We start from the raw sequence: 26,996 nt of genomic DNA on the forward strand, positions 1-26,996 counted from the left end.
AGATGCACATGAGGATAGCCCAGAAAATCAAACTCTTCAAACTTGCTTACAAGGTGCGAACCTTAGTTAGACTGTAGGTTGCCATGTTCCCCCAAAGCAAACATTTGTAAAAGATCAGTGCTGCAAAATAACCTTAAAATGGACAAGCTGTGTTGTATAAAAATGCCAAATAAATAGCTACAGCTGTACACAGTACAGTGACTAAAGCCACCACCTGGGCACACTTGGGATCGGGTGGTGAATGTTACTGAACTGAGGTAGGCTTGAAAAAAGATGTGTTCAGTGCCATTATCGGCAACCAGGAGACAACCCAAAACATCAATAATGCCTTTGGTACACATTGTAGCAAGGTGTTTTATCACTGTGGATTTACAACGTTGTAGAACGGATTCTAGGTCACATCTAAACAAAAGCCCCCCTCTCCCAAGTTGTATTTCCTCCTTAGCTACCTCCCCAAAGCTATATGTGGATACTCCGAAACACACGGAAGATACCGAAGGTCTATCGTTACTCCAAACACAATGCAGAGCCTATACAGTGTTCTACACAGGTAACTGGAAAAGCATCTTGTTCTACAGGAGACATACAGAAAAGAAGTGAATATGAAAATAAAGTTCAAAGTAAGAACTCAGTCCAAAAAAAGATTATGAACCCATAGAGAAGTACCCATCAGCCCACTCAATAGTGGAACTTCGTCATCTGGGATTTTTTGTTTGAAAAATTGGTGTCCAATATGCCTTTCATCAGATGTCTCTTGAGGCTAGCTTAGGACCCAATGGTTGAACCCTCAACCAAAGCAGATGACAGAGTATGAAGGCTGACTAGGCTTAGTTGCAGTGCTTAGAAAAAGTGTAAGAGAAGAAAATAGTATTCAACGTGATTAAAAATACCTATCTTCATGTCAATAGAAAAACTTTATTATATGTGCCCATCAAGATGGTATTGTTAAAAGCAGAGTGAAAATAGCAGTGAAAATATTTGCTATTTACCAAGGATGTTTAATCGGTCAACATGTTTCAGCCTCTCCAGGCTTTCGTCAGGACCTGTGATTCACTACTGCAACACTTACTTTTTGTGCTGTGAAGGACAGACTATAGATATTCTTTAAATATGTGTATCATCTCCTGTAAAACAACATAAACACAGAAAAACGAAAAAAAAACATACAGCAACCAGTTACGGTGATTTCCACAACAATCGTTGGTTAGTGTTTTACATACATATACATTTTATTGTATGTTTTATAACTTACCCAATATTATGGGATGAAGGACCTCACCTCACCTGGCAACGGCTCAGGATAAGGAGGCCACGCACTATAGAAGATTAAAAAAGGGTGGTATATTTTAGTTCATCTTATTAATTATTTGAGTTCATCTCATAGTTTGGAAAGGAGTATCCAAATTCCGTTCTAGTAAAGACACAAAAATGGCAAAGAAGAAGGCCAAAGCATAGATGACTTTTCTGGGAAGGTATTTCTATCAAAAACTCACTCCTGATCATTCATGATCATCCGAAGTGGCAGACATGTAACTGTCTACCCTGAGTATTAATGACACATATCTATTCCAATATACATTTCATTCCCGCTCAGGCTAAGAAAACAGGCCAGTAAATCAGGCAATATTCTGGCTCCAAACAGGTCTATTTCAATACTCTATCCCCATTTTAAATCATAGCACGTGCTCAGCCGGTATTCTGGGCAGAGACTCCCAAGCACAACCCACCGCCGCCTGGAGCACACTCACCTCTCCGTCGTTACCTCGTGCTTCACCGAGCCGAGGGGGAGGTGATGGCCCAGTGCGGTGCGCTCGTTTAATAACGCGGCCTGCGGACCTGAGAGAGAGCTGTACGTCCTTGCAATCCGATAGGCTCATGTATTGAGCCAATCGGAAAGTGCCTATCGACAACTCTGAATACTACTCATTGGTCGTACTTGACTTCCTGTTCAGCCGGTTGTCATGTTATTTTTGCGGAACGCTGCGGACCTGAGAGAGAGCTCAATGTCCTTGCGATCCGATAGGCTCATGTGTTGAGCCAATCGGAAAGTGCCTATCGACAGCTCTGAATACTAGTCATTGGTCGTACTTGACTTCCTGTTCAGCCAGTTGTCATGTTCGTTATGCGGCTCGATTGTAAACAGGAAACGAATCTCAGGGCCAATGACAGACAATTTGTACATGTGTTTTATACTCTAAAGTCTCAGCGCTCGTTTCCAGAAAAGCCCGAAATGGCATAAAAAAATTCCATGCTTGGCTGTGTTCTGAGATTTATTGTGACGAGACCATGATTTTATAAACTGGAATGAGTGTTGGAATCCAGTTATGAGGTGGCAATCCATTATATATAGAGCTAATTCATTAGACCGCTATGTTGATAGGGTATAAATTCTTATTGTGTTGTGTTAGATCATTCAATTTATATTTGTTTATCTATATCATTTTAGTAATGCAAAAGCGCCCTAATTATAAAAAGAGCCAAAATATAAACAGAGTGAAAAAAGGCATCACCCTTAGATGGCTTCAGCTGTTGGCTGGGGATAGTATGTTTACAATTGTTTGCACACACGTGTTTCAATAAGGAAGTGAGACTACCCGCATGACTCATAAACAGAAAACAGGGAGGAACAAATCCATTTTATGGCATAGTTCAGCCGGCATGTGTCTTAGTTGTAGAGCCAGACCTAGCTGTTAATGGAGGTGCCATGGATTGTGTTCTGTATCTAGGGCAAAATTACAGCTGTATCCAAGGGATATCGTCGTTCAACCCTTCTGTGTCACATTTCAATTTGTGAACCCATCTCTGTTCCTTTCTTAGTAGAAAATGGGATACATTAGTGACGTGTTGAGGTATGTAGGGTTGTTCCAGAACCACCCATCGTATCTCATCTGCTTGATGTTTGGCGGTGAGGAAATGGGAAGTCAGGCGAGTGGCCTGTTTGTTGCGCCTGATTGTGCTCTTGTGTTCCTGTATACGTAACTTAATTTTCCTGGTCGTCATTCCTATGTACCTCAAACTACATGGACAGGTAATTAAGTAAATGACTCTCTCGCTGTTGCAATTAGTGTGACGTTTTAGCAACCATGGTCGAGAAGTACCAATGTCTACATTCAAAGTTCTTTGCGTTTGGGGACACACTGAACAATTCCCACAAGGGTGATGTCCCTGAACCGGAGGGAGATTCCATAAAGTGGGGATGGATTCCTCTGTGGTCTGTCGTGGTCTTGTGTGGACCAGTTAGTCCCTTAGATTGTTCCCTCTCTTGAAAGAAAAAAGTGGTAGAGGAATAGTCTCTCCAGCACTGTTCAAAATCCTCCATCTTTGTCTTATAATTTTCTGGATCTTGGAAGATGAGGTATTGAAAGTGGTGACACATGCCAGTCTGTCCAGAGGTGGTTTGTTGACTGGGGGTGCCAAGAGCGCCTCACGGTGGTTGTTTTCTGCCCGTTTAAGAGATTTCTTAACCAGCGTTCTTGGATACCTCCTCATTCTCAATTTCATCGAGAGATCTTGTGCTTGCGAGTGGAAATCAGCTTTATCTGAGCAGTTCCTACGGACCCTCAGGAACTGACCGAATGGCAGGTTTTCCCGAAGAGAGCGAGGGTGATGGCTGTCAAATCTCAGCAGGGAGTTTTGCGCCATGGGTTTTCTGTACAGAGTGCTCGCTAAATGTCCATCCTGTGGAAACAGAAGATCTAGAAACGGGAGTGCAGTCTTGCTGTGATCCAAAGTAAATCTAAGATATTCATTTTGGCTATTGAGCCAACCTTGAAAAGACAGTAGAGATTGTTCGTCTCCTCGCCAGACTAGGAGAATATCATCAATATATCTTCTCCACATCATCAATTGATGATGGTGTGGGTTGTTGGTATTGAGGACATGATGGGTCTCAAACTGATGAACATAAAGATTAGCCAGGCTGGGAGCAAATTTACTGCCCATAGAAGTACCTGACACCTGTAGGTACAGGTCATCTTCAACAACCCACACCATCATCAATTGATGATGTGGAGAAGATATATTGATGATATTCTCCTAGTCTGGCGAGGAGACGAACAATCTCTACTGTCTTTTCAAGGTTGGCTCAATAGCCAAAATGAATATCTTAGATTTACTTTGGATCACAGCAAGACTGCACTCCCGTTTCTAGATCTTCTAATTTTTCCACAGGATGGACATTTAGCGAGCACTCTGTACAGAAAACCCATGGCGCGAAACTCCCTGCTGAGATTTGACAGCCATCACCCTCGCTCTCTTCGGGAAAACCTGCCATTCGGTCAGTTCCTGAGGGTCCGTAGGAACTGCTCAGATAAAGCTGATTTCCACTCGCAAGCACAAGATCTCTCGATGAAATTGAGAATGAGGAGGTATCCAAGAACGCTGGTTAAGAAATCTCTTAAACGGGCAGAAAACAACCACCGTGAGGCGCTCTTGGCACCCCCAGTCAACAAACCACCTCTGGACCGACTGGCATGTGTCACCACTTTCAATACCTCATCTTCCAAGATCCAGAAAATTATAAGACAAAGATGGAGGATTTTGAACAGTGCTGGAGAGACTATTCCTCTACCACTTTTTTCTTTCAAGAGAGGGAACAATCTAAGGGACGAACTGGTCCACACAAGACCACGACAGACCACAGAGGAATCCATCCCCACTTTATGGAATCTCCCTCCGGTTCAGGGACATCACCCTTGTGGGAATTGTTCAGTGTGTCCCCAAACGCAAAGAACTTTGAATGTAGACATTGGTACTTCTCGACCATGGTTGCTAAAACGTCACACTAATTGCAACAGCGAGAGAGTCATTTACTTAATTACCTGTCCATGTAGTTTGAGGTACATAGGAATGACGACCAGGAAAATTAAGTTACGTATACAGGAACACAAGAGCACAATCAGGCGCAACAAACAGGCGACTCGCCGGACTTCCCATTTCCTCACCGCCAAACATCAAGCAGATGAGATACTATGGGTGGTTCTGGAACAACCCTACATACCTCAACACGTCACTAATGTATCCCATTTTCTACTAAGAAAGGAACAGAGATGGGTTCACAAATTGAAATGTGACACAGAAGGGTTGAACGACGATATCCCTTGGATACAGCTGTAATTTTGCCCTAGATACAGAACACAATCCATGGCACCTCCATTAACAGCTAGGTCTGGCTCTACAACTAAGACACATGCCGGCTGAACTATGCCATAAAATGGATTTGTTCCTCCCTGTTTTCTGTTTATGAGTCATGCGGGTAGTCTCACTTCCTTATTGAAACACGTGTGTGCAAACAATTGTAAACATACTACCCCCAGCAAACAGCTGAAGCTATCTAAGGGTGATGCCTTTTTTCATTCTGTTTATATTTTGGCTCTTTTTATAATTAGGGCACTTTTGCATTACTAAAATGATATAGATAAACAAATATAAATTGAATGATCTAACACAACACAATAAGAATTTATACCCTATCAACATAGCGGTCTAATGAATTAGCTCTATATATAATGGATTGCCACCTCATAACTGGATTCCAACACTCATTCCAGTTTATAAAATCATGGTCTCGTCACAATAAATCTCAGAACACAGCCAAGCATGGAATTTTTTTATGCCATTTCGGGCTTTTCTGGAAACGAGCGCTGAGACTTTAGAGTATAAAACACATGTACAAATTGTCTGTCATTGGCCCTGAGATTCGTTTCCTGTTTACAATCGAGCCGCATAACGAACATGACAACTGGCTGAACAGGAAGTCAAGTACGACCAATGACTAGTATTCAGAGCTGTCGATAGGCACTTTCCGATTGGCTCAACACATGAGCCTATCGGATCGCAAGGACATTGAGCTCTCTCTCAGGTCCGCAGCGTTCCGCAAAAATAACATGACAACCGGCTGAACAGGAAGTCAAGTACGACCAATGAGTAGTATTCAGAGTTGTCGATAGGCACTTTCCGATTGGCTCAATACATGAGCCTATCGGATTGCAAGGACGTACAGCTCTCTCTCAGGTCCGCAGGCCGTGTTATTAAACGAGCGCACCGCACTGGGCCATCACCTCCCCCTCGGCTCGGTGAAGCACGAGGTAACGACGGAGAGGTGAGTGTGCTCCAGGCGGCGGTGGGTTGTGCTTGGGAGTCTCTGCCCAGAATACCGGCTGAGCACGTGCTATGATTTAAAATGGGGATAGAGTATTGAAATAGACCTGTTTAGAGCCAGAAAATTGCCTGATTTACTGGCCTGTTTTCTTAGCCTGAGCGGGAATGAAATGTATATTAGAATAGATATGTGTCATTAATACTCAGGGTAGACAGTTACATGTCTGCCACTTCGGATGATCATGAATGATCAGGAGTGAGTTTTTGATAGAAATACCTTCCCAGAAAAGTCATCTATGCTTTGGCCTTCTTCTTTGCCATTTTTGTGTCTTTACTAGAACGGAATTTGGATACTCCTTTCCAAACTATGAGATGAACTCAAATAATTAATAAGATGAACTAAAATATACCACCCTTTTTTAATCTTCTATAGTGCGTGGCCTCCTTATCCTGAGCCGTTGCCAGGTGAGGTGAGGTCCTTCATCCCATAATATTGGGTAAGTTATAAAACATACAATAAAATGTATATGTATGTAAAACACTAACCAACGATTGTTGTGGAAATCACCGTAACTGGTTGCTGTATGTTTTTTTTCGTTTTTCTGTGTTTATGTTGTTTTACAGGAGATGATACATATATTTAAAGAATATCTATAGTCTGTCCTTCACAGCACAAAAAGTAAGTGTTGCAGTAGTGAATCACAGGTCCTGACGAAAGCCTGGAGAGGCTGAAACATGTTGACCGATTAAACATCCTTGGTAAATAGCAAATATTTTCACTGCTATTTTCACTCTGCTTTTAACAATACCATCTTGATGGGCACATATAATAAAGTTTTTCTATTGACATGAAGATAGGTATTTTTAATCACGTTGAATACTATTTTCTTCTCTTACACTTTTTCTAAGCACTGCAACTAAGCCTTGTCAGCCTTCATACTCTGTCATCTGCTTTGGTTGAGGGTTCAACCATTGGGTCCTAAGCTAGCCTCAAGAGACATCTGATGAAAGGCATATTGGACACCAATTTTTCAAACAAAAAATCCCAGATGACGAAGTTCCACTATTGAGTGGGCTGATGGGTACTTCTCTATGGGTTCATAATCTTTTTCTGGACTGAGTTCTTACTTTGAACTTTATTTTCATATTCACTTCTTTTCTGTATGTCTCCTGTAGAACAAGATGCTTTTCCAGTTACCAGTGTAGAACACTGTATAGGCTCTGCATTGTGTTTGGAGTAACGATAGACCTTCGGTATCTTCCGTGTGTTTCATTGTTTAGTTGGGGGACAAGATACCCTGAGGTCTATAAACTATATTCCCCTTGGGCCCTTCTCCACTATGTGTTTATAAGATACTCCGAAACAACCAGTACAACTATGCATGTAACATAATGCTCATCTGGAACATGTGAGTGGGCTGTCTGAACTTCATATTGTAGGAGGTTTATAGAAGTTTGTATCATACAAGCTAAGTACACCTTATTGGCAGGAGTTGCATGTTATAGATAAAAAAAATCAAATCATATGAAAGTCCTTACCTGCAACAAGTAGTCATCTATCTTCTGTAATATGGTTTCCGGTACCTGGAACAGACTAGGTCTCCTTTGCCTCTCGTTCAACTTGCGCAAGGAGGATAGATGGTACATTGCATGGGTCAAAGGCTTGTTGTTTTTGTCCAATAATGAGAGGCTCTGAAAGGGATTAATACACATAAACAAGACATGGGGTCACTTCGGCCACAGCATGAAAAAGGAGCAGTAAAGCAAGAGGGTGGCGGGTCAGTGGCAATACTGGGTAAGAAACACAGCATTACCAGGGCTAAAGCAGGGTCTAGATGAGGGGAAAGATGTAGCAAGTTAAGTCACGTTCTCTGCGAAATGAGACCATTTCTCCACAGACCCTTAACCAGTTGTTCAGAGAGTGCTGCAAACAAACGCAAACGTGCCACTCCAAAGGAATGAGATACTATCAGTGAGATGTGTTCTAAACTCCATTTAACCCAAGTATACTTCTTAACATTCATTGCACTCCTAAACATTTTTAGGTCAAGCCTAGGCAGCACACATGCGCTGCTCTAGGAGGTTACCTTTAGAAATTGGTCAAATCTTTTCCACACACTCGTGCATGTGGCGGCATCCACCTTGCGGGAGCAAACAGCGGCGCACGCAGTGGCCATCTGTTTTTTTTTCTAATGAGCTTTCACTTTTGTTGTTTTGTGATCAGTGGCGTGTTCAGGGGCCATCTGTTTTTTTTTCATAATGCCCCTTGGCAACTCAATCAGTGGCGCGTTAAGGGGCCATCTGTTTTTTTTATTCCCTAATGTGCTTTAACTTTCGTGTTCGTGCTTTCACACACACAAACACACATAGCCAAATGTATACACCAGTGCACGCACGCACCTTGCTTTGAAGAATCACTTGTGGTGTTTGAAGCTGTGACCTTTCTTTTTTTGAACTGTCGGGTCTTTGTTCTCTGTCGGGCAGGGAGGCGGAGTAATTTTCAGTTCTTTAGCATGGCCATGCGTGCTTCAGAAAACCTTTCTTCAGGAACGCACGCACCCTGCTTTGAAGAATCACTTGTGGTGTTTGAAGCTGTGACCTTTCTTTTTTGAACGGTCGGGTTTTTGTTCTCGGTCGGGCAGGGAGGTTGAGTAATTTTCAGTTCAGTGACGCAATTTTGGGAGATAAGGAATGTCGAGCATACCCAGCCACCTCTTTACTGCCTGCTGTAGCAACAACACAGGGTTATGCTTGCTCCATGCTTGTACTCTTACCGCTACATAACTGTCCTCTGAAGCTTTTCTACATTTTGTATTTATATTTTCCCTCTATCACACTTGCTGAATTGCAGTTAATGTATTGCCACCCTTTTTGTGAAGCACTTCTCAAGTTAATATTTTATTTTCGGTGTACTGCCTAGTTAAGAAAATCTCTAGTTCCACTAACGTTCTTCATCCAAGCCCCTCTATTGAAAAGGTGACCTTTGTTTTGAATGGTTGTCCACTGCATGCCATTTGCATTACTGGCGCCTCTCCTTGGTTCTCACAGAGATGCTCCCAGCAAGAGACCGAGTGCTTCAAGCTGCGCTGTTACGAGGGCCTGCTGGAGAAACTGCAGAGGGCTATACTCACCGTCGACTTCAGGATTATGGCTGAAACCTTTTTGAATACGAGTACCTTGCCCCAGTATGCTTTCTTTGAGTTAAATGTAAGGCCTGCCCACAAGAGAAGTTTAATGATTCTCTAGATTTAAATGTGAAGGAAATGAAAAGCTGCTGCATCTTGTATGTTTTGGAATATTTAGGTTTAAAAATGCCATCACCCCACTATGTGTCTTTCATACACGCTCCTTCTCCACGTCGGTTTGTCATGTTGATGCTGCGTAACTGCTGTACACGAAACTCAGAACTTTTTGCATGAATGTTTGAAAACGGGAATTTGTTGACATAAATGTAAAGTGGTGGGCACTCCGAAAGAGGTGGCAGCAGCCAGTCTAATCCGAGGGGTCCTGTTTAGGTCTTGCCAACAGACGGCTTTAGCCAAGGAAGTAGCCAGACAATTCAAATATCCCCCACTTTCAACCAAGGCTGTTATGGCATTAAGCAAACAAAACAAGTAATTACGATCATCCCCAGAAGAGCTCTCTTGTCGTCCATCCAAGCATCTATCCATTCATTCATTCACCTGCTGATATCCACAATTTCATTTTACAATCTGTTGTCATTAATTCTTTAATCTATAATTCAGTCTTTCACCATTCCGTCCTTCTGTCCATCCATATTCACACCTATGCATCCATCTCCAAACCTATCCATCCATCTATCCAGCCGTCCATCCTTTCAATCATCCTTCACGTCATCCACCCTTTCACTCATCCATCCTTTCACTCAATCTAGCCATTTTTCATTTCTCTCTTTCATCACCCATTCTTTCACTCGCCATTTAATTCATCCATCCTTTTGCTCTTCCTTCCACCCAATCACTCAACCATCCATCCACCCTTTCACTCAATCCTTTTTCATTCATTCATCCACCCTTTCATTTATCCAATAATCCATCCATCCTCCGTTTCACTCACCAACCTGTTTCTTATCCACCCGTTCTTCCAATTATCTTTTCACTCATCCATCCTTTCCCTCATCCATCCTTCCATCCACCCACACTGTCAATCCCTCTGTCCATCCTCCCTTTCACTCACCCACTAAGGGTGAGTGAAAGGGAGGATGGACAGATTAAACAAGCATTGGCATAGCCAATAGGTCTCGCCTTTGGGACCTTATAAGTGTTTAGCCACGCAACAGTTGATGTTGTTGCACCAAGGATATTGTACTGCATAACTAAATACTTATAAGGCTCCAAAGGCGAGGCCTATTGGCTATGCCAATGCTTGTTGTGCATTTCCACAGTAGTGATGAGCAGTTTATTTAGTAAAACTTTTCTATGCCTTGCCCTTCCATTTTGTTCTAGAACTACATTGCTTTTGTGCACATATTTCAAATATATATCTCAACATTCTTCTCTAGATTTCCATTTCTTTTATGTGCAATTGTGTAATGTATTACTGTTATACTGTGTTCAGAGTTTATAAGTCTGATGGGTTGACCCCAATTTGGAAAGTTCTACTATTGGGGAGTTTGGTCTCGCGCCCCTCAGCCTCAGCTCATGCTTGTATATGGGTTACAATAGACAACTTCTGTTGGGACAGCAAAGTCCCTCGCATGATAATGGATGAGCTCCCCTGCTCCGAGTGCCCCAACTGTACTGATGTCTGGATCCCTGATGTTGATTATGTGGTCATACACAAGCGTGTGCACCATGACATAGGCCTGACTCACGCACTGCGGTCCTGTTGGACTAGGAGGGGTGCCTAAAGTGCTACCCTTATTGTGGTGAAAGGCTACTGCGTTTATCAGGAGTTAAGCAGCATTAGTGCGGTGGTAGCAGTATACAGTGCAAGGATCAGTATGAGTGAACGGGTCCTTGTTAAACTGTCACTGGAGGGAGGCCTAAATGCTCCTCATTCAAAGTTCTGCTGCTGTGTGCTTAACTCACCCCTTGGCATACATCGGGTGGTTGTGAAGTGCTTCATAGCGCAAGAGTGGTGTACCTACCCTGGGTATAGGGGTGCATGAGAAGGGCACAATACAGGTAAAATGCACTGTTGTGCAGTGAGTGCCTGGTAGATGCATGTGTGCCTGTGAGTAGCACAATACATGAATGGTATAGCACTGAGCAGTATATACATGGTAAGTGTATGTGCTAGTTTTATGTTTGCTTGTGAATGGTACAGTACAGGAAGGATACAGTGCTGTACAGTGTGTGTATATATAAAATATACACACCCAAAGTCTGCCTTGTATTGTGCCTGTAAATGGCACAATACATGGCAGACTATGGGTTCCTTTTTGGGAGACTCAAGTCTACAAGGTGAAACATGGAGGTAGAGAACCCCCCGCCCCACTCCTGAGACAGATTTGTGTATTGCTGCGTTCCTGAAAACTGGGTGAGAAACACGAAGAGGGGAGAGCCAAGCTTCACCTGTACACTTCAAAAAGTGCTCTCTGGTTCACAAAGAGCTAATAACTAATGGGCCTGGCCAAATCTCAAGAAGGAGATGGGGCTGATAAGGGAATCATAAAAAGTAGGGCAGAGGCCCTAAGCTAATCTTTTGATACACAGCACCTATAGCTGACATCCAGTGTGAAAGATCGTCACTCCCATGGCCTGTGTTGTGGGGCTATCAACTTTGGAGTTGTTCCTATTGCGATAGACTGCTTTCAAGAGGAAGAGGACTGGGCAATTCCAAAAAGAAGACTTCTAATATAAGCGTCAAAGACTCAGACTCAATCATATTTGGTGTCTGGAAGTGGAATATAAGAAGGGGAGGCTGATACCCCAAAACATTGTCCACTGTTAAGCAGCCAGTCGGGCTGTGTGAAGAGGAGAAGCTCTGCAGGTCTTCTGTCAGTAACCAGGACTGGGGGTCTCCCAGTCTCTCTGCTGGGTGAGGAGACATCTCCCAGGGAATTTAGGAGCACCAGCCCAGGAGCACCAGTGCCTGCCTGCTTGCAAAGATCATTACGCCCTGTAAGGAAGAGGAGAGTGTTGGTGGGAGCACGGTCCAGTGGGGAATCCTGTTGAGTGGATTCCCAGTGCGTGGACTGCGGAACGGCTGCTGCACCCAACAGATCGTTGCCGTGTGCAGGAAAAAGTTGGCAACCCGCTGATGCCAGCTGAGGGTCACTGTAAAGTGCATTGTGGATATCACTGTGCCAATCGGGAACAGAGCGCGTGTGCAATGAGGTATGCCAAGATGGGCCACTGCAAAGGGAACTACCCTTATCGATGTGCCGATCGGACCGGAGCTTGTGTGTAGTGAGGATAAGGCATCAGACTTCAAGGAAAAGACCGTGTTTGGGGTGATGGGGGACAGATATTGATTCTTTGCTATCCTAGGGAAGCATATTGTAGGCTACATTAATTTTAAATCCAACCCAAGGCTGCTTGTGTGACTGCTCCAAGACGGCCTCAATTGCTAACTCTCAGTGAGGGCAGTGGGTACCACTGCGAGTAAGTTTGGGATTAGCACAGACCACTGCCTGTTGCATTTAATCATTTTTAGAACGCAAAATAGCAGCAAAAACCTGGCATTCTCAAGGGCTAGGGCTTGCATACATGCAAGTGAACTAGTGCTGTGTCAGTGATCATGATTCTGCAAGACCCTATTTCAAAGGCCCTGCAACATGGACTGGGACACACTTAAAAAATAAAGACGGAGGCAACCCAGAAGCAAACTCGGAGAGAGAGAGCGGAGAAAAAAATATGTTAGGCTGGGATTTTCAAATTAAAATGGAAGTGTGTGTCACAATCACAATAAAAAGGTAGCCACCTCTAGGCAGGGAGGAAGACTGAGATATAGAGATGGGGCACAGGAAGACAAATATATAGTGACAGAGACACATATGTGTGTTAACATTCAAGAAGACCAGAAGAAACCGAGATAAGACAGGTATGCTCGGATGTTGTGATACAATAAACTATCTATTTTTTTCAACCAACCATTGGCACCTTGTCTGGCGTTATTAGCCAAAGATCTCAACCCAGACAGACCCATTCTACTAAGGCAACAATTAGATCTTACGTTTTTCTATCTTAATCAATGCTCTTCTTTAACAACATTGCAGTTATTTGTCTTGTGGGTTACAGCTGCTTCCATTTTATTTAAGCTCTGCGGCAGTAGTGTGCGTTTGCTCGCTTGTTTCCGATGTGTGCCTTGTAGTTATGCCTGTTAATTTCTGGTTGTAGTTTGTCACTACAAAACTCTTCATGTAACAGCTGCTTCTTAACTCCTGCTCATGCAACTATGCTGATTTGAGTGACTTGCCAAGCGATTATCGCTTTATAGCTTTCATTAGCTATGTAGGCATGTAAACAATTAGTGAATCTGTGATGGGGGTCACTTGGATCACATTTCACTGGTGCCCATTGTGACAGATTCCTGCAGATTTGGCTAAGATTTTAACAGTATAATATTTGTGCTTCTTCAGAGAAATATATATTTCTGCTAATTATTACACACATTTCTGTTGTGTTAAGAAGAAAGCAGGTAAGAACAGAATGGTATGCTTGTAGACCTGTAGAGGTCTGTAGTTAGTTACATCAGGTTGGGAAGAAGAGTGGTGTTTGTGCAGCCATACAAATTCATTGTTCATACTAGGAATGCCAGTGTAGGGTGGATCCTTCCATAGAAAGAAGGGTGGGATTAAATAACTGAGAAGATTAGTGACATCTCAATTCATAAAGACCAGTAAGAATTTAACACTGCAGAAGATCAACGTCAATTCTGTTGTTAAACAGTTCAACACTTGTGTGAATAAAAAGTAAATAGAGAGTGAACTGTTGTACAAAATCTGCCTTTTCTTTTTTTTTTTGAAAATTTGTTTTTATTGTTGCCTTCACAAATTAGCAGTAATAAGCATCATCATAACATCGCAGCTTCAACATTCAGCTGCATTCATTCAGTGGAGCAACTTTTCAAATTTTCTTTTCACCCCAACTCTGAACATACTACATAAAGGGTCAAGCATAACAACCGTATCATCTGACAATCATATTATCAGTGTGAGTAGAGCTTATGCGTACATTACTGTAGGTTTGGACCATAGCTAGTCCGCTCATGAGACCCGGTTCTATTTCCCATGCACCCCCCGCATCAACGTCCACCCCAGATGTCGTCACATTAGTCCAATTCATCCTCCTCCCCAGAACTATCAGCATCCTCATCTTCCGGTAACGGCTCACAAATATCCCCTCTATATGAGTTCCATGGCGTCCATATTTTATTCCACTTGCGCGGGTTGAGTCTCTGTTTATAGACCTCCCGTTCCCTCAACATAAGCATATCCATGTTCTTGCACCACTGCGACAGCGTCGGAGTGGTCGGCGCCCCCCAGTTCTGTGCTATATCACGCTTCGCCAGCATCACACCAATCACCACCCAACGCTTCCCATGTAGTGATAGATCTGTCGGGCCCCACACATGTAGTATGCATACCCGAGGGGTAGGTGTGAAAGGGGTGTCCAGCGTCTGGCTGATCGTGCGCGCTACGCGTCTCCAGTAAGTTTGTAAAGTGGGACATTCCCATAATGTATGGAACAGTGTACCCTCTTCCCCACAGTTGCGTAAGCAATAGGGATGGTCCGCCCTGTGTATGTTATAGAGTGTTGTGCGGGTGTAGTAAACTCTGTGTAAAATTTTGAATTGGACCAATCGAAATCGCATGGATATGCCTGCCTCTCTGGGTGACGCCAGCGCCTCGTTCCACTCCGACTCATCCAGATCCCCCAGCTCCTCCATCCACTTTTCCTTCAGGCGCCCCAGCGGATCTGGCAAATTGTTCAACAGTTTACGATACGTGAGGGAGGTAGCTCTCGTCTCCATATAGTCCGTTAGCAGTCGGTCCTCTAACGGAGCCGACTCCGGGATCAGCGCCCCGACTTCCAACACAGACATGAGTGCGTGTCTAATTTGTACATATCTGTACGTTTCAGTCACTCCCAGGTCATACTGTGTCCTCAGCGAGTCGAAAGAGAGTACTGCGCCTCCCGACCAGAGATCGCCCACCGTGGATATCCCGATGGTGTCCCACCGATCAAACCCTTTACTGTTACGTAAAATACCGAATGCCCTGGAGTCCCATAGTGGTGTGAGTCTGGTAATCACCCCCTCCCATCCAAGCCGCCTCTGTGCCTTATGCCAGATAGTCACCGTGTGCTTTGTCGGGCCTTCCAGCTTCCCGACCAATCCCTTATTATAGAGCGGTGCTAGGAGGGTAGCCGTACCTAATTGCCTTCTATCAGCCATATACGCCGGGTCATCATGGGCACCATGAATCCATTGGTTGATCACCTTAAGGTGCGCCGCCCAATAGTACAGTTCAAGGCTCGGGAGCGCTATCCCCCCGCTATACCAATCTCTAATTAATTTCAGCTGTGCCACCCTGGCCGGCTTGCCACTCCAAAGCAATGTGGTCAGTTGTGCCATCACCTGGCGGAAGAACAACGCTGGGACCGCCGTCGGGGTGTTTTCCAGGACATATAGAAAGCGAGGTAGTGCCAGCATTTTAAATAGCGCCGCCCTACCCAGTAATGTCAGGGGGAGGGCCTTCCAATGGCGCACATCCGCCCTCAGTCTAGTCATCAAGGGAACCAGGTTGAGCTCTAAAAATGTCTCAGAGTCCTGCGCGATTTGGATTCCCAGGTATCTGAAGGTACGAGTTTCTATGATCAACTGGCACCCATCAGGCAACACCGGGGGGTCACCCCGGATCATGAACAGCACGGACTTGGACCAGTTTAGTTTATACCCTGATGCAGCACCATGGGTCTCACAGAGGGCCAACAGGATCGGAATGCCAGCGTTTAGGTCCATGAGGTAGACCAGCATATCATCCGCATACAAGGAGACCCTGTCCTCCCAACCGTCGCCCCACTGTATGCCCTTCAGCAAGTGAGTGGAGCGGAGAATGGTGGCCAGGGGCTCCAACACTAATGCAAAGAGCAGCGGCGAAAGCGGGCATCCCTGCCTTGTGCCTCTTGCTAGTGGGAACTCCCGCGAGATACACCCATTGGCCGTCACTCTCGCAACGGGCTCGGTGTATAACAACCTGATCCATGAGATGAAGCCGGGGCCAAATCCCATATGTTCCAGGACAGCGAAAAGATATCGCCACTCTACCAAGTCGAACGCCATTCGGGCATCCAACGAGAGCACCGCTGCTGGCTCCGTCAATCGTGGGGCGCGTGCCAGCACTCCGTGCAATCTTCTCAGATTCAGCGCCGTGCTCCGATGCGGCATAAAGCCAGACTGATCCGGATGAATTAGGTGTCGCAGGTGCGGCAGCAGTCTAGCGGCCAGTAATTTCGCCAGAATTTTATTTTCAGCGTTGAGGAGCGATATAGGGCGGTATGAGCTGCAGTCCTCAGGAGGTTTGCCAGGCTTCGGAATCGCCACTATGGTGGCCATGCGCTGGTCAAAGGGCAAGATCCCCCGTTCCCGGCTTTCCCTGTACATTTCGAGTAGGGGAGTGGAAAGTGTCGGACATAATTTTGTACCATTCAATCGGCACGCCGTTGGGACCCAATGCTTTCCCTGGGCGCAACGCTGCTATGGCTATCCGTATTTCATCTGACGTCAGTTCCGATTCAAGTTCGTCCCTGGCGTCCGGGAGGAGAGTACGAGTCGGTACCCCCACGAGCGATCCATCCACCAATTCGCGCGAAACTGCAGTTTCGGGGGAATAAACAGATTCAAAGTGGTCCGCGAGGAGTTCCACTATTCGGTCAGGCCTAGTCTGCAACACCCCCCTCGAGTCCCTGAGTTGTAGTATGGCCCTCTGATCTCCACGTTTCCTCTCCAGCCATACCAAGAGTTTGCCTGCCTTATCGCCCACGTCATATACTCTACTTGCCGTTGCCGCCATCCCACCCAACACGATACGTCGCTGGTGATCGGCGTGTCTCTGCTGACTCAGCCGGAGCGTGTGAAGTGTGTCCTCACTCGGGTCACTTTCATGCGCCCGAGTCGCATCGGCGAGTCGGTCTTCCAGGTCTGATAGCTCCCTGCTTTGCGTGCGTTTATGTTGTGCGATAGCCGATATCGCCTGCCCGCGAAGGACCGTTTTGTAGGCCTCCCAGAATGTTACATGTGAGGCAACCGAGCACTCATTTTCGGCGATATAAGATTCCGTACTTGCTTTTAAAGCCTTGGTTATTACAGGTTCCTTAAAATACCCCGGGTAAATAGGATAGAGGCGTCTGTGGGTTCGCACCTGGCTGGATAGAGTCAGAGTTAACGGGGAATGATCCGAAATCCCTCGTGGCCTGATGTTAGTGTCAGTGATATTAAGAAGGCCCCCTCCCAATGTGAGGAAGTAGTCTATTCGTGACAGACTATCGTGAACTGCAGAGTAGTACGTGTATTGCTGGACGTCCGGGTGAAACTGCCTCCATATATCCACTAAACCCTGTGCTTCCATGAATGCAAACAGTTTGGTAGGCCCCGGAGTGCGTGTGCGCGATGGATAACGGTCCTGAGAGCTGTGTGCCACTGCGTTGAAATCTCCCCCCACTATTAGGTCCCCTTCCGGGAGGTGTAACAGAAAGTTCCCCAGGTCTGGAAGAGCCACGGTGTGCAGAGCTGGTGGTATGTATACCGAGACTATGTTCAGCGGCCTCCCCTCCCAATGTCCATGGACCGCCGCAAAGCGTCCCTGAGTGTCTGCCTTAACTGAGTGTACAATGAACCTGGTAGAGCGGTGCATTAATATCCCAGTACCCCGGGATCCCTTAGTGAACTCAGAGTGCACTATCATACTGTAGCCCTTCCTATCCATGGCCCGTGCGGCGGGCCCAGTCAAATGAGTTTCCTGTAGCAGGACCAGGGCTGGGCTGGACCTCCTGATGTGCTGTAAGACCAACCCCCGCTTTATTTTATCTCCCAATCCCCTCACATTCCAAGACAGTAGGCACAGTGGTGATGCCCTCCCCGTGCTATTGTCCTCCCCCATCACAGCATATAAAGCGACAAGCCAGCCGGCTGTCGTCACACATCATACATCGTGTGAAGTGATATCGCAGTTCACGCAGTCGTACCTCTACTCTACGCATTCGCTCCATACTGTACAGTGATTGACCCAGTGTAGCATTTAAAAACCAAAAAGTCATCCTACCCCCAACTCCCCCCCTCCCTGCCCCCCTGCTCAACGGACTCAGAACTGCCCGCCCCCCCAACTCAGCAGAGTGCTTAAACCCAACCCAAAACACAGTACTTGCTCGTCGGGGTGAAGGGTTCTCCGGTATCGGCGGCCCCCAACTTCTGCCGCGGAGGCCCTCAGCCCAGTGTCCATAGCGGCATTGCCGGTCCACAATGCAATCAGGTCAGCCAAAGATCAGTTGCGATATATTAGTCCTCATCAGCACCCTCTTCCCGAAGATCAGACAATGGGGAACGGGCCTCCGCCCCCTCCCCTACGGATTGTGAGTCCTTTCGGCCTCCCGCATTACGGTGCTTGTTCTGTCGATTAGAGCGACGCGGGGGATCCACCGGTCTCCATCCCTCCAGCCATTCCTGCGCCATTTCCGGGGAGTCAAAGAACCAAGTCTTATTGTCTGCCACAACCCGAAGTTTGGCCGGAAAAAGCATGGAGTACGGTATTTCCCGGGCTCTCAGTTCCTTCTTCACCTCGAAAAAGGTCCTCCTCCTACGTGCGACCTCGGCCGTGTAGTCCGGGAAGAACGCCAAGGTAGAATTCTGGAGTTTGAGTGGGGGGGAAAGTCTCGCCGCCTGGAGGATGGCATCCCGATCTCTGAAATTAAAGAGTCTCGCTATGATCGGCCTGGGGTTCATGCCCGATTTCTGGCGCCCACCGGGGACCCTGTGTGCCCTTTCTACCGTGAAGAATGCCGAGAGGCCCTTAGGCTGTAGCTTTTGCTTAATTAAATCCTCCACGTATAAGTCCATTGCTCTCGTGTCTTCCGACTCCGGCACACCTATGATACGAATGTTGTTCCGTCTCGAGCGCCCTTCCTGATCATCAAGCTTGTCACGCAGTACCTTATTTTCCTTTATGACGCGTTCCATCCCAATCTGCAATTCAGCCACATCCTCCACCAGAGACTTAGTCACCACTTCCATATTGCTCACTTTTTCAGACATCTTGTGGAAGTCCGCTCTTATCAGCGTTATTTCGGCCGAGATGGATCCGACTGTAGTCTGCACTTGCGTGAGCGCCCGCATGACGTCGTCGAGGGTTGCCTTCTTTCCTCCCCCGGCTTCGGCAACCTTGCCCTGCTGTGATCTGGCGTCTGGGGAAGGTGAACTGGGCTTCTCGTATGCAAAACGATCAAGGCGCGATTGCGATGCCCCTGGTTTTGGGCCCTTGCCAGCCATCACGACAGTGGTGTCCGCCTCCCGCAGACGCTGTCGGCGTCTCGATCCTCCAAATCGGCGTGTCCCGAGATGGTTATCTACACCAGACGTCGCCCGGTTTTATTCCTGCTTCTCGGCTGTCACGCAAGGGCCCCCCTGGTCGCCGTGGGTGAGCGTCAGTCCTTCCAGGGCTCCTCGGCACCACTCCGTACCGTTCCCCCTCTATAGACCACAGTGGGAGCAGGAGAATGAACTTGTCCGGTTCCGCGGTAGGCTGGCCGTGTCAATAGACCCCCTGCGCTGTGTGGGGCACAACCGCCTCAAGCTGCCCACCACTTCCCCTTTCCGTGTCCTTCGGAGCACTACGCCCACACTCTCGTGTATGCTCAGGGCAGTGGCAATGGCAAGGAGACGAACTGCGGCCGAAGTGTCGGGCCCCTGTGAGCGTCCTCCAGTCCTCTGACTCCAGTGTGGATGTGTCTCACATTAGGTCTGTTGCACGGCGTTATGGTCCGTGTCTGTGCAGCGGGAAGCCCCCCGCAAGGTGCTTTGCGCCGTCCGGCGATGCGTGGAGACCGTCTTCACAGCTCCGCCATACGCTTGTGAGGCCGGGCTGGTGCGGTCAATGCAGTGCCGAGTAGTCGACCCCAAGATGGCGGCCTCACATTCAGAGCCACCGCTCTCCGCTCTGCCTCCCGACTCAGCCGGCCAGCCGGCCCTCCCCACTCCTCACCTCCGCAGCTCAGCTAGGCTTCCGGGCAGACGCTCCGAGGCAGGGAAGGTCGGCGGCACTGCGCGGTGCAAATATTCTTTCTCCGCCTCTGTCCGTCTCAGGCGCGCGCTTCCTGTTCTCCTCTGCCCGGGATGGTGCACTTCCTGTCCGTCCCTCAAACCAGGACAGCCCCAGGTCCGGATCCGATGCACAGGCCCACACCGGTGCCGATCTGAACTCGTGATCCCGACCACGGATCGAGATGCCGATCGGCCAGGATGTTGCCGCTTGGTCCTGGGCTTCGATGCCTTCCCGCTTGGGAGCAATTAAGAGCGGATAAATAGCCGGATCGATTAGGAGGCCGCTTCAATCACGGAGCTCTCCCTTCAAGCTGCCACCATCGCCGGCTGCTGGCCACGCCCCCAAAATCTGCCTTTTCTGCGGTCACCCCGATTTTTTGAGCGCTTATCAGACCCTAGATTTTTGCTTGTTTTAGAACTCTGCACTTTATCTCTGCTGACCGCTAGACAAGTGTTTGTGCTCCTCCCTCAAGCAGGGTCAAGTTGACATACTTCACATACTGAAGTGAAAAACCCACAGTTGAGTGGTTTGGCCAAAAGGGAGACTAGTGAGGATGCCTAGGGTCTTATTTGGCAAAGGCATGGCAAAATCCTCGGGGAACTACGTGCAGATGTTTACTAGCTTGGATAAGGCGCAATTCAATATGAATAGAGTCTCAATAGGAGTAGTTTTTCTGGATAGGCTGGAAGGAGAAGGCAACCTTTCAGCCAGGCAAGTTATAAGACCCATTACTATGGTTACGGTTAGATCGGGGGGTCTCTAGTTGGCAATGGTATTCACCTTTGTCCAAATAGGGACCCTTACTTTTAAGTCAGGATAGGGGGATTACACTGCTTAATAACCCCTGGGTAAATGGGTCGAGAATATTCAAGACATGGACGAGACAGAATGGCAGGAGGCCCTTGCCTCGCCCCGAGAGGTGGGAATCCCAGCTAGACTCAGGTTGGTGCAACTAAAAATTCTTCACCGTTCCTACCTCACTAGGCCTACACTTCATAAAATTGGCAGAACACAACACCCATTCTGTTTACGCGGATGCGGGGAGGAGGGTACTTTTTTCCATACTATTTGGGAATGTCCATTTATAATGGATTATTGGCGCAAAGTCCTTCATACGATATCCCAGACCCTACACGTCTCTTTACTACCTGAGCCGAGAAGATGCCTCCATAACATATGGGAACCAAATACTGGGACGAGACATGGTCAAACTTGGGCGACACTAGGCTTCATGGTTGCAAAACATAACATAGCACAAAAATGGGGAGCCACTGACCGACCATTATTGGAGTCTTGGAGTAAGGACATGAATGTCACAATGATCACGGAAAGAACAGTATATGTAAACAGGAATTGCCCTGGGAAGTGGACAAAGGGATGGGCGGCATGGAACACTTATAGAGGGGACATATGCGAGCCTATTGCTGATATAGATCATGACGACTCTGATGATGATGAATCCGAGGATGATTAAGCGGGTGGGGTCTGGGTTGTTATATCTTAGATTATTAATACTTACCAGAAATAAGAATGTACAGTGGTATAGTCATTGCCGGATTGTTGTATTGAAGATGATATGGACCTTTTTGAATATGAAGACAGCTGCTCCTTTCCATGTTGTAAAACCAATAAAAACATGTTTAAAATGTAAAAAAAAGAAGAAAAAAAAAGTATTCTTTATATAGACTTAACACAAGACCATAAACGACAAAAATCCACAATACTACACTTAAGGTTACTTAAAAGATGATTAAAGTCTCTTAGATCAAGTTGTTGGTAAATGCGGTAGAGTTCTCAACAAAGTATCTGGATGCGTAACACAAAGTGAACAAAAGGCTCGCAAAAGGGGAGACGCGTCGGTTCCGTGACCCGGGGGAATGATTGCGTCCTTCCTCAATGCTTGCGCAGAGTAGGGGACTCGTCGTGAGCCTTACCGGTGCGGAGGTGATGCGTAGATTCTCGGCCTGAGGGCCTGTTGCGGTGCGCAAGATGGCGCCTTGATGCGATGCGACGATCGGTTGCGATGCGAGAAGATGGCGCCCTTGATGTGGCGATGCGATGACGCCCTGGCAGCCTTGCGATGACTCTGTACTTTGGAGCCGCGACAGGCCCTGCGACACGCTTCTCCGGTGATGCGATGGCGACTCTCACAATGGTGTCACGCTTCTCCTGTGATGTGACAGCAGGCAGCTTCGATGAACACATGCTTCCAGGGAGATGCGGCGAAGGCTCGCTTCTCCAGTGTAATGACTATTTCAGCTGTGGGGGCGACACGCTTCTTCTCGATGCGTTCCGCTTCGAGCTCCCAGCGGCACGCAAGTGGCTGGAGTCAGAATTCCCAGCAAGGAAATTCAGGAGGGAGCTGGAGGTGAAGTCTTTCGTCCCTGAGACTTCAGCAGGAGGCAAGCACAGTTCAAGCCCGTGGAGAATATTCTGTAGATGAAAGTCCTTACAAAGTTCCTTCTCCTTTCCCTTGGCAATGAAGCAGCCACTCCAGGCCAACCCAGCAAACAGCACACTGGCAGAGGGGCAGTCCAAACTCCTGCAGCTTCCTTGGTTCTTCTCCTTGGCAGAAAGGTTTCTTGTTCCAGAAGTGATCTAATTTCTTGGGCTCAGGGTTCCAATATTTATACCCCCAAATCCTTTGTTCTCTGAAGGCAGAGGGGTCTCAGCCTAGTCCAAACAAGTTCCTGAACACTTTGTTTACATGACTCTTCTTCCTTTCACAGTGCAGGGCAGAGGCATCAGACAAGCCACATGGGGTGGAGCCAGAATAGTAGAGGGAAGACCTGGCCCTATTCGGGTCGCAGGTGCAACACATCCCTCCCATCTAGATGCAGATCTCTCTATTCACCACCGGGCTGCCCCAGCCTGTCTCCTGGAATCACCCAGCCCTGTCACTCACAAACCCAGACAAGGAATATACAACCTAGCAGAGGCAGACTCAAATGGTTAGGCAAGCAAATACCTGCTTTCTAAAAGTGATATTTACAAACACAGAATATTTAAATAAACTTTACTAAAATATGTATTTTATTATTCTGAGTTCAGGCATACTAAATTCGAATTTCTACCATGTTCCCTGAGTCAGTTAGGATTATAAGAATGTAATAATCCAACTGCCCGTTCTGGCCTATGGAGAACAGGTAGCCTTCAATAGTGAAAAACCAAAATGGCTGTAATTCACTATTAGAACATGCTACACACATCAGAGCATGTCCTACCTTATACTTACAATGCACCCTGCCCTTGGGCCTACCATAGGGGTGTCTAATATGAAGCAAAGGGAAGGGTTAGGGACTGGCAAGTGGGTGCACTTGGCCAAGTCGACATGGCAGTGATAGGCTGCACACAGGCCTTGCAATGGCAGGCCTGAGACACACTTTACAAGCTGCTTCTGTGGGTGGCACAACCAGTGCTGCAAGCCCACCAGCCGCATTTGATTTACAAGCCCTGGGCACACATGGTGCACTGTACATGGGGCTGACCAATACATCAAAAAACCCAATCATGGAATAACCTATTAGTACATTAATTTAACATAGGGAGCACTTGCACGGAAGCACTGACTAGCAGTGGCACAGTGCCCAAAACATAAATCCAGCAAAAACATATCGAAACAGAGGAGGCAATCCGTCAAAAATGGAAGGGAGTATTAAAAAAAAAAAAAAAAAAAAATGGGAGGGAGACTCATGCCAATGATGTCAGGTCTAACAGTTACCATAAGAGTGGGTATTATGGAACCAACGGAAACCAAGGAGGTTTCTATCCCCAAAGGTGAAAAGGAGGAAGGTATAGGTTGAGTAGACGGTGAGGGAAAGCAATCAGTTAAGGACAAGGTGAGTATGAGGACAATACTGATTTTACACCGCTAGAGGTAGGAGGCAGATTAGGATTTTCCACAATCATTGTAGACAAATGACAAAAGATGTTTGGGTTCTAGAGTCTGTAAAGAGTTATCAAATAAATAGAGTTTGTAAATCAGCTTTATCAGTTAAGAGAGCTAAACGAGTTGATGTTTAACAATGAGTTGGAGGACATTGTAGTGGAGTAAATAAAGCAGATGCTAGAAAAGGGAGCAATAGTGGGAGAGGAGAAGAAAGGTTTTGCGGGGACACTATTTCTTGTGGAAAAAAAGGACAATGGATGGAGGTCAGTAAAAAATGTAAACCAATTTGTAGTTTACAGGCATTTCAAAAGGGAAGGGGTGCACATTATGAGACATGCCTCAGAAACAGGATTGGATGGTGAAACAGGATCTCAAGGAGCATATTTCCAGTTCCTATAGGGAAAGAGAGCAGGAAATATTTGCAATTCAGGTGCAAAAGGGTATTATACGAATTTCAGTGTCTTCCATTTGGATTATCTGAAGCTGCTTGGTTTTATTAAAGTGTTAAGCCAGTAGTAGGTTACTTAAGGAAAAGAAGTGTATGGATGATAATATACTTAGACAATATTCTGTTGCTGGGACAGGATCTGGTGGAATTGAAAAGGTCATCTGGTTCTAGCGAAGGATTTGTTGGAGTATTTGGGATTCATAGTGTACATGGAGAAATCAATTTTGACTCCAGCTCAATGTTTGGAGTTTCTAGGTTTTGTAGTACACACAATGACATGTTAGTTGTAGCAACAGGAGAAAAAGTAAGAAAGGTAAGACTGGGAGTGAATACTTTGTTGAATAACGACAAGGTGATGTTTAGGGAGCTGGCTCTGGTGATTGGTCTGTTGTATTTATCAATTCAGGTGATTTTTCCAGGGCTGTTGCAGTACAGAGCATTACAGCGACTGAAGACATTGAATCTGTCCAGAGCAGTGTGGTAAGGAGACAGGGTAGTCTAGAGTCAGGAAGCAAAGGTAGAGTTGCAATGGTGGAAGGAGAATTTGTAGGCATTGAATGGTAAGGCGACATTTGGAATCAAACCAACTTAAATTTTGGAATCTGAAGAAAGCAATTTAGGTTGAAGAGAATTTTGATCAGGTCAGGAAACAGGAGGCGCATGGACTGCATTAGAAAGGGAGAGTCACATAAATTGTCTGGGATGAAAGCAGGATTATTTGCTTTGCAAAGTTTCAGGTGACAGGACATTCTGTTCTTTAAAGGATGATCAATATATCAACAGTGACTTATATCAACATATCAGGAGAAACCAGATCAAAGAGATTGTTGGATTTAACCCAGGAAATGTGGGAAATTTGTTTGGAACACAAAATTATCCTGATTGCAGAGTATTTGCTTAGTGCGTACAATGTAGTAGCAGATTGGAATTCAAGGAATGTGGCAGATTGGTGACTGGAAACTGAGGGAAGATTTGTTTCAGAGAATTCAGGAGATTTGTGTTCCCTTTGGGGAACACCTTCATTCATCCAGGTTGATAGCCCAGTTATGGAGTTATATAATTGGAGTCCAGTTCCAGGAGCAATAGCGGTGGATGCCTTCACTCGGGACTGGAGGGAAAAGAAGGGTTACGCTTTCCCACCTTATTCAATGATACAGAGGGTGTTAGTTCGGGTGAGGAAACAGGTGTGTCAAATATTGTTGTTGACACCGTTTTGAAAACTCAAGTTTGGTTTCCAACTTTGCTGGAGATGGCAGTCGAGAGCCCATATTTAATTCTGTTGTGCGAAGGACTTTTGAAGGGAGTAGAGCAAGAGGAACATCCTTAGGTATGGGAGAGTTTACTCAACCTCCTACTAGGAAAGTGTAAGGAATTCAGGAAGTTGCTCATGTTTTCAAATGCTCATTTATTTAGGAGATCCCTTTGCATATATGGTTATAAACCATGAATCAATGCGTTTGCATTTTTTGTCACAAGTACATATGAATTTAACATAATTTTTTCTCTCTAAATTGATGATATATTTGCAGATTGTTTGCCATCATGATAACCTTGCTAACATGTGAAATTAACAATTGTATTCAAAATAAATTAGCACATAATGTCCATGAAATCTAAGACCTTTGAGGTCTGGCCTGATCCATCTGAATCCACTAAGAGAAGTTTTGAGCCATCTCAGATTATCAAGGTCCACCAAAATATGCACATCTTGGGTGATCTCGACAACTAGTCTGTGAAGTTGAAACAGCATCATAATACACCAATCATTTAAAATCTTTGAGCTCTAACAACTAACCTTGGAACCATTTCACTCAGCGGGCCATACTCTGATTGCAATCATAACTTTTACATGACTCATCTCAAAAACAGGAAATAAACCCACCACCTGAATGAGCATCACATGACCAACTTCAATCTTTAACCTTCCCACCAACTTCCTACACATGTCCACTGACAAGAACATAGGACATTTGAATTTGGGTACATTTTAGCACTCTGAGATCTTCAACAAAGTGGTTCTCCACCAAGCCTCACGAAGCCAACACAACCTTTGGATGAGGAGTGCATCAACTTTCAGATGTGTAAAAAATAAAGAAAACTAGTAAGACAGAAGAAATGAACATTAGCATAAATAAAAATAGAAAGAACAGAATGTATAAATCAGACATCAAGACAGTCAAGAGAGTCCACTGCTCGGATTAAATTCCGGCAGCTTCAAGCCAAAGTCATAAGTCCTTGTTAATGCATCATAGTTCTGTAACAATGATAGCAACACAAACCAGTAGAACTACATGCAAGTACTCTGCAACTCACTAAGGGCCCATTTCTTAGAAACAATT

The 26,996-nt window shown here is 46.0% G+C and overlaps 1 protein-coding gene across 1 annotated transcript in view; it reads right to left on the minus strand.

The window, feature by feature from the left end:
• Nucleotides 1–26,996, minus strand: part of DHX30 (DExH-box helicase 30) — a 658,531-nt gene that overhangs the window by 412,648 nt on the left and 218,887 nt on the right. The window contains exon 7 of the mRNA XM_078662529.1: nt 7,639–7,791. Coding sequence (XP_078518655.1) covers nt 7,639–7,791 — 153 coding nt within the window. The remainder of the gene's footprint in view (nt 1–7,638; nt 7,792–26,996) is intronic.

The sequence above is a fragment of the Lissotriton helveticus genome, chromosome 10 (genome assembly GCF_964261635.1).
Source record: "Lissotriton helveticus chromosome 10, aLisHel1.1, whole genome shotgun sequence".
Lineage (NCBI taxonomy): Eukaryota > Metazoa > Chordata > Amphibia > Caudata > Salamandridae > Lissotriton > Lissotriton helveticus.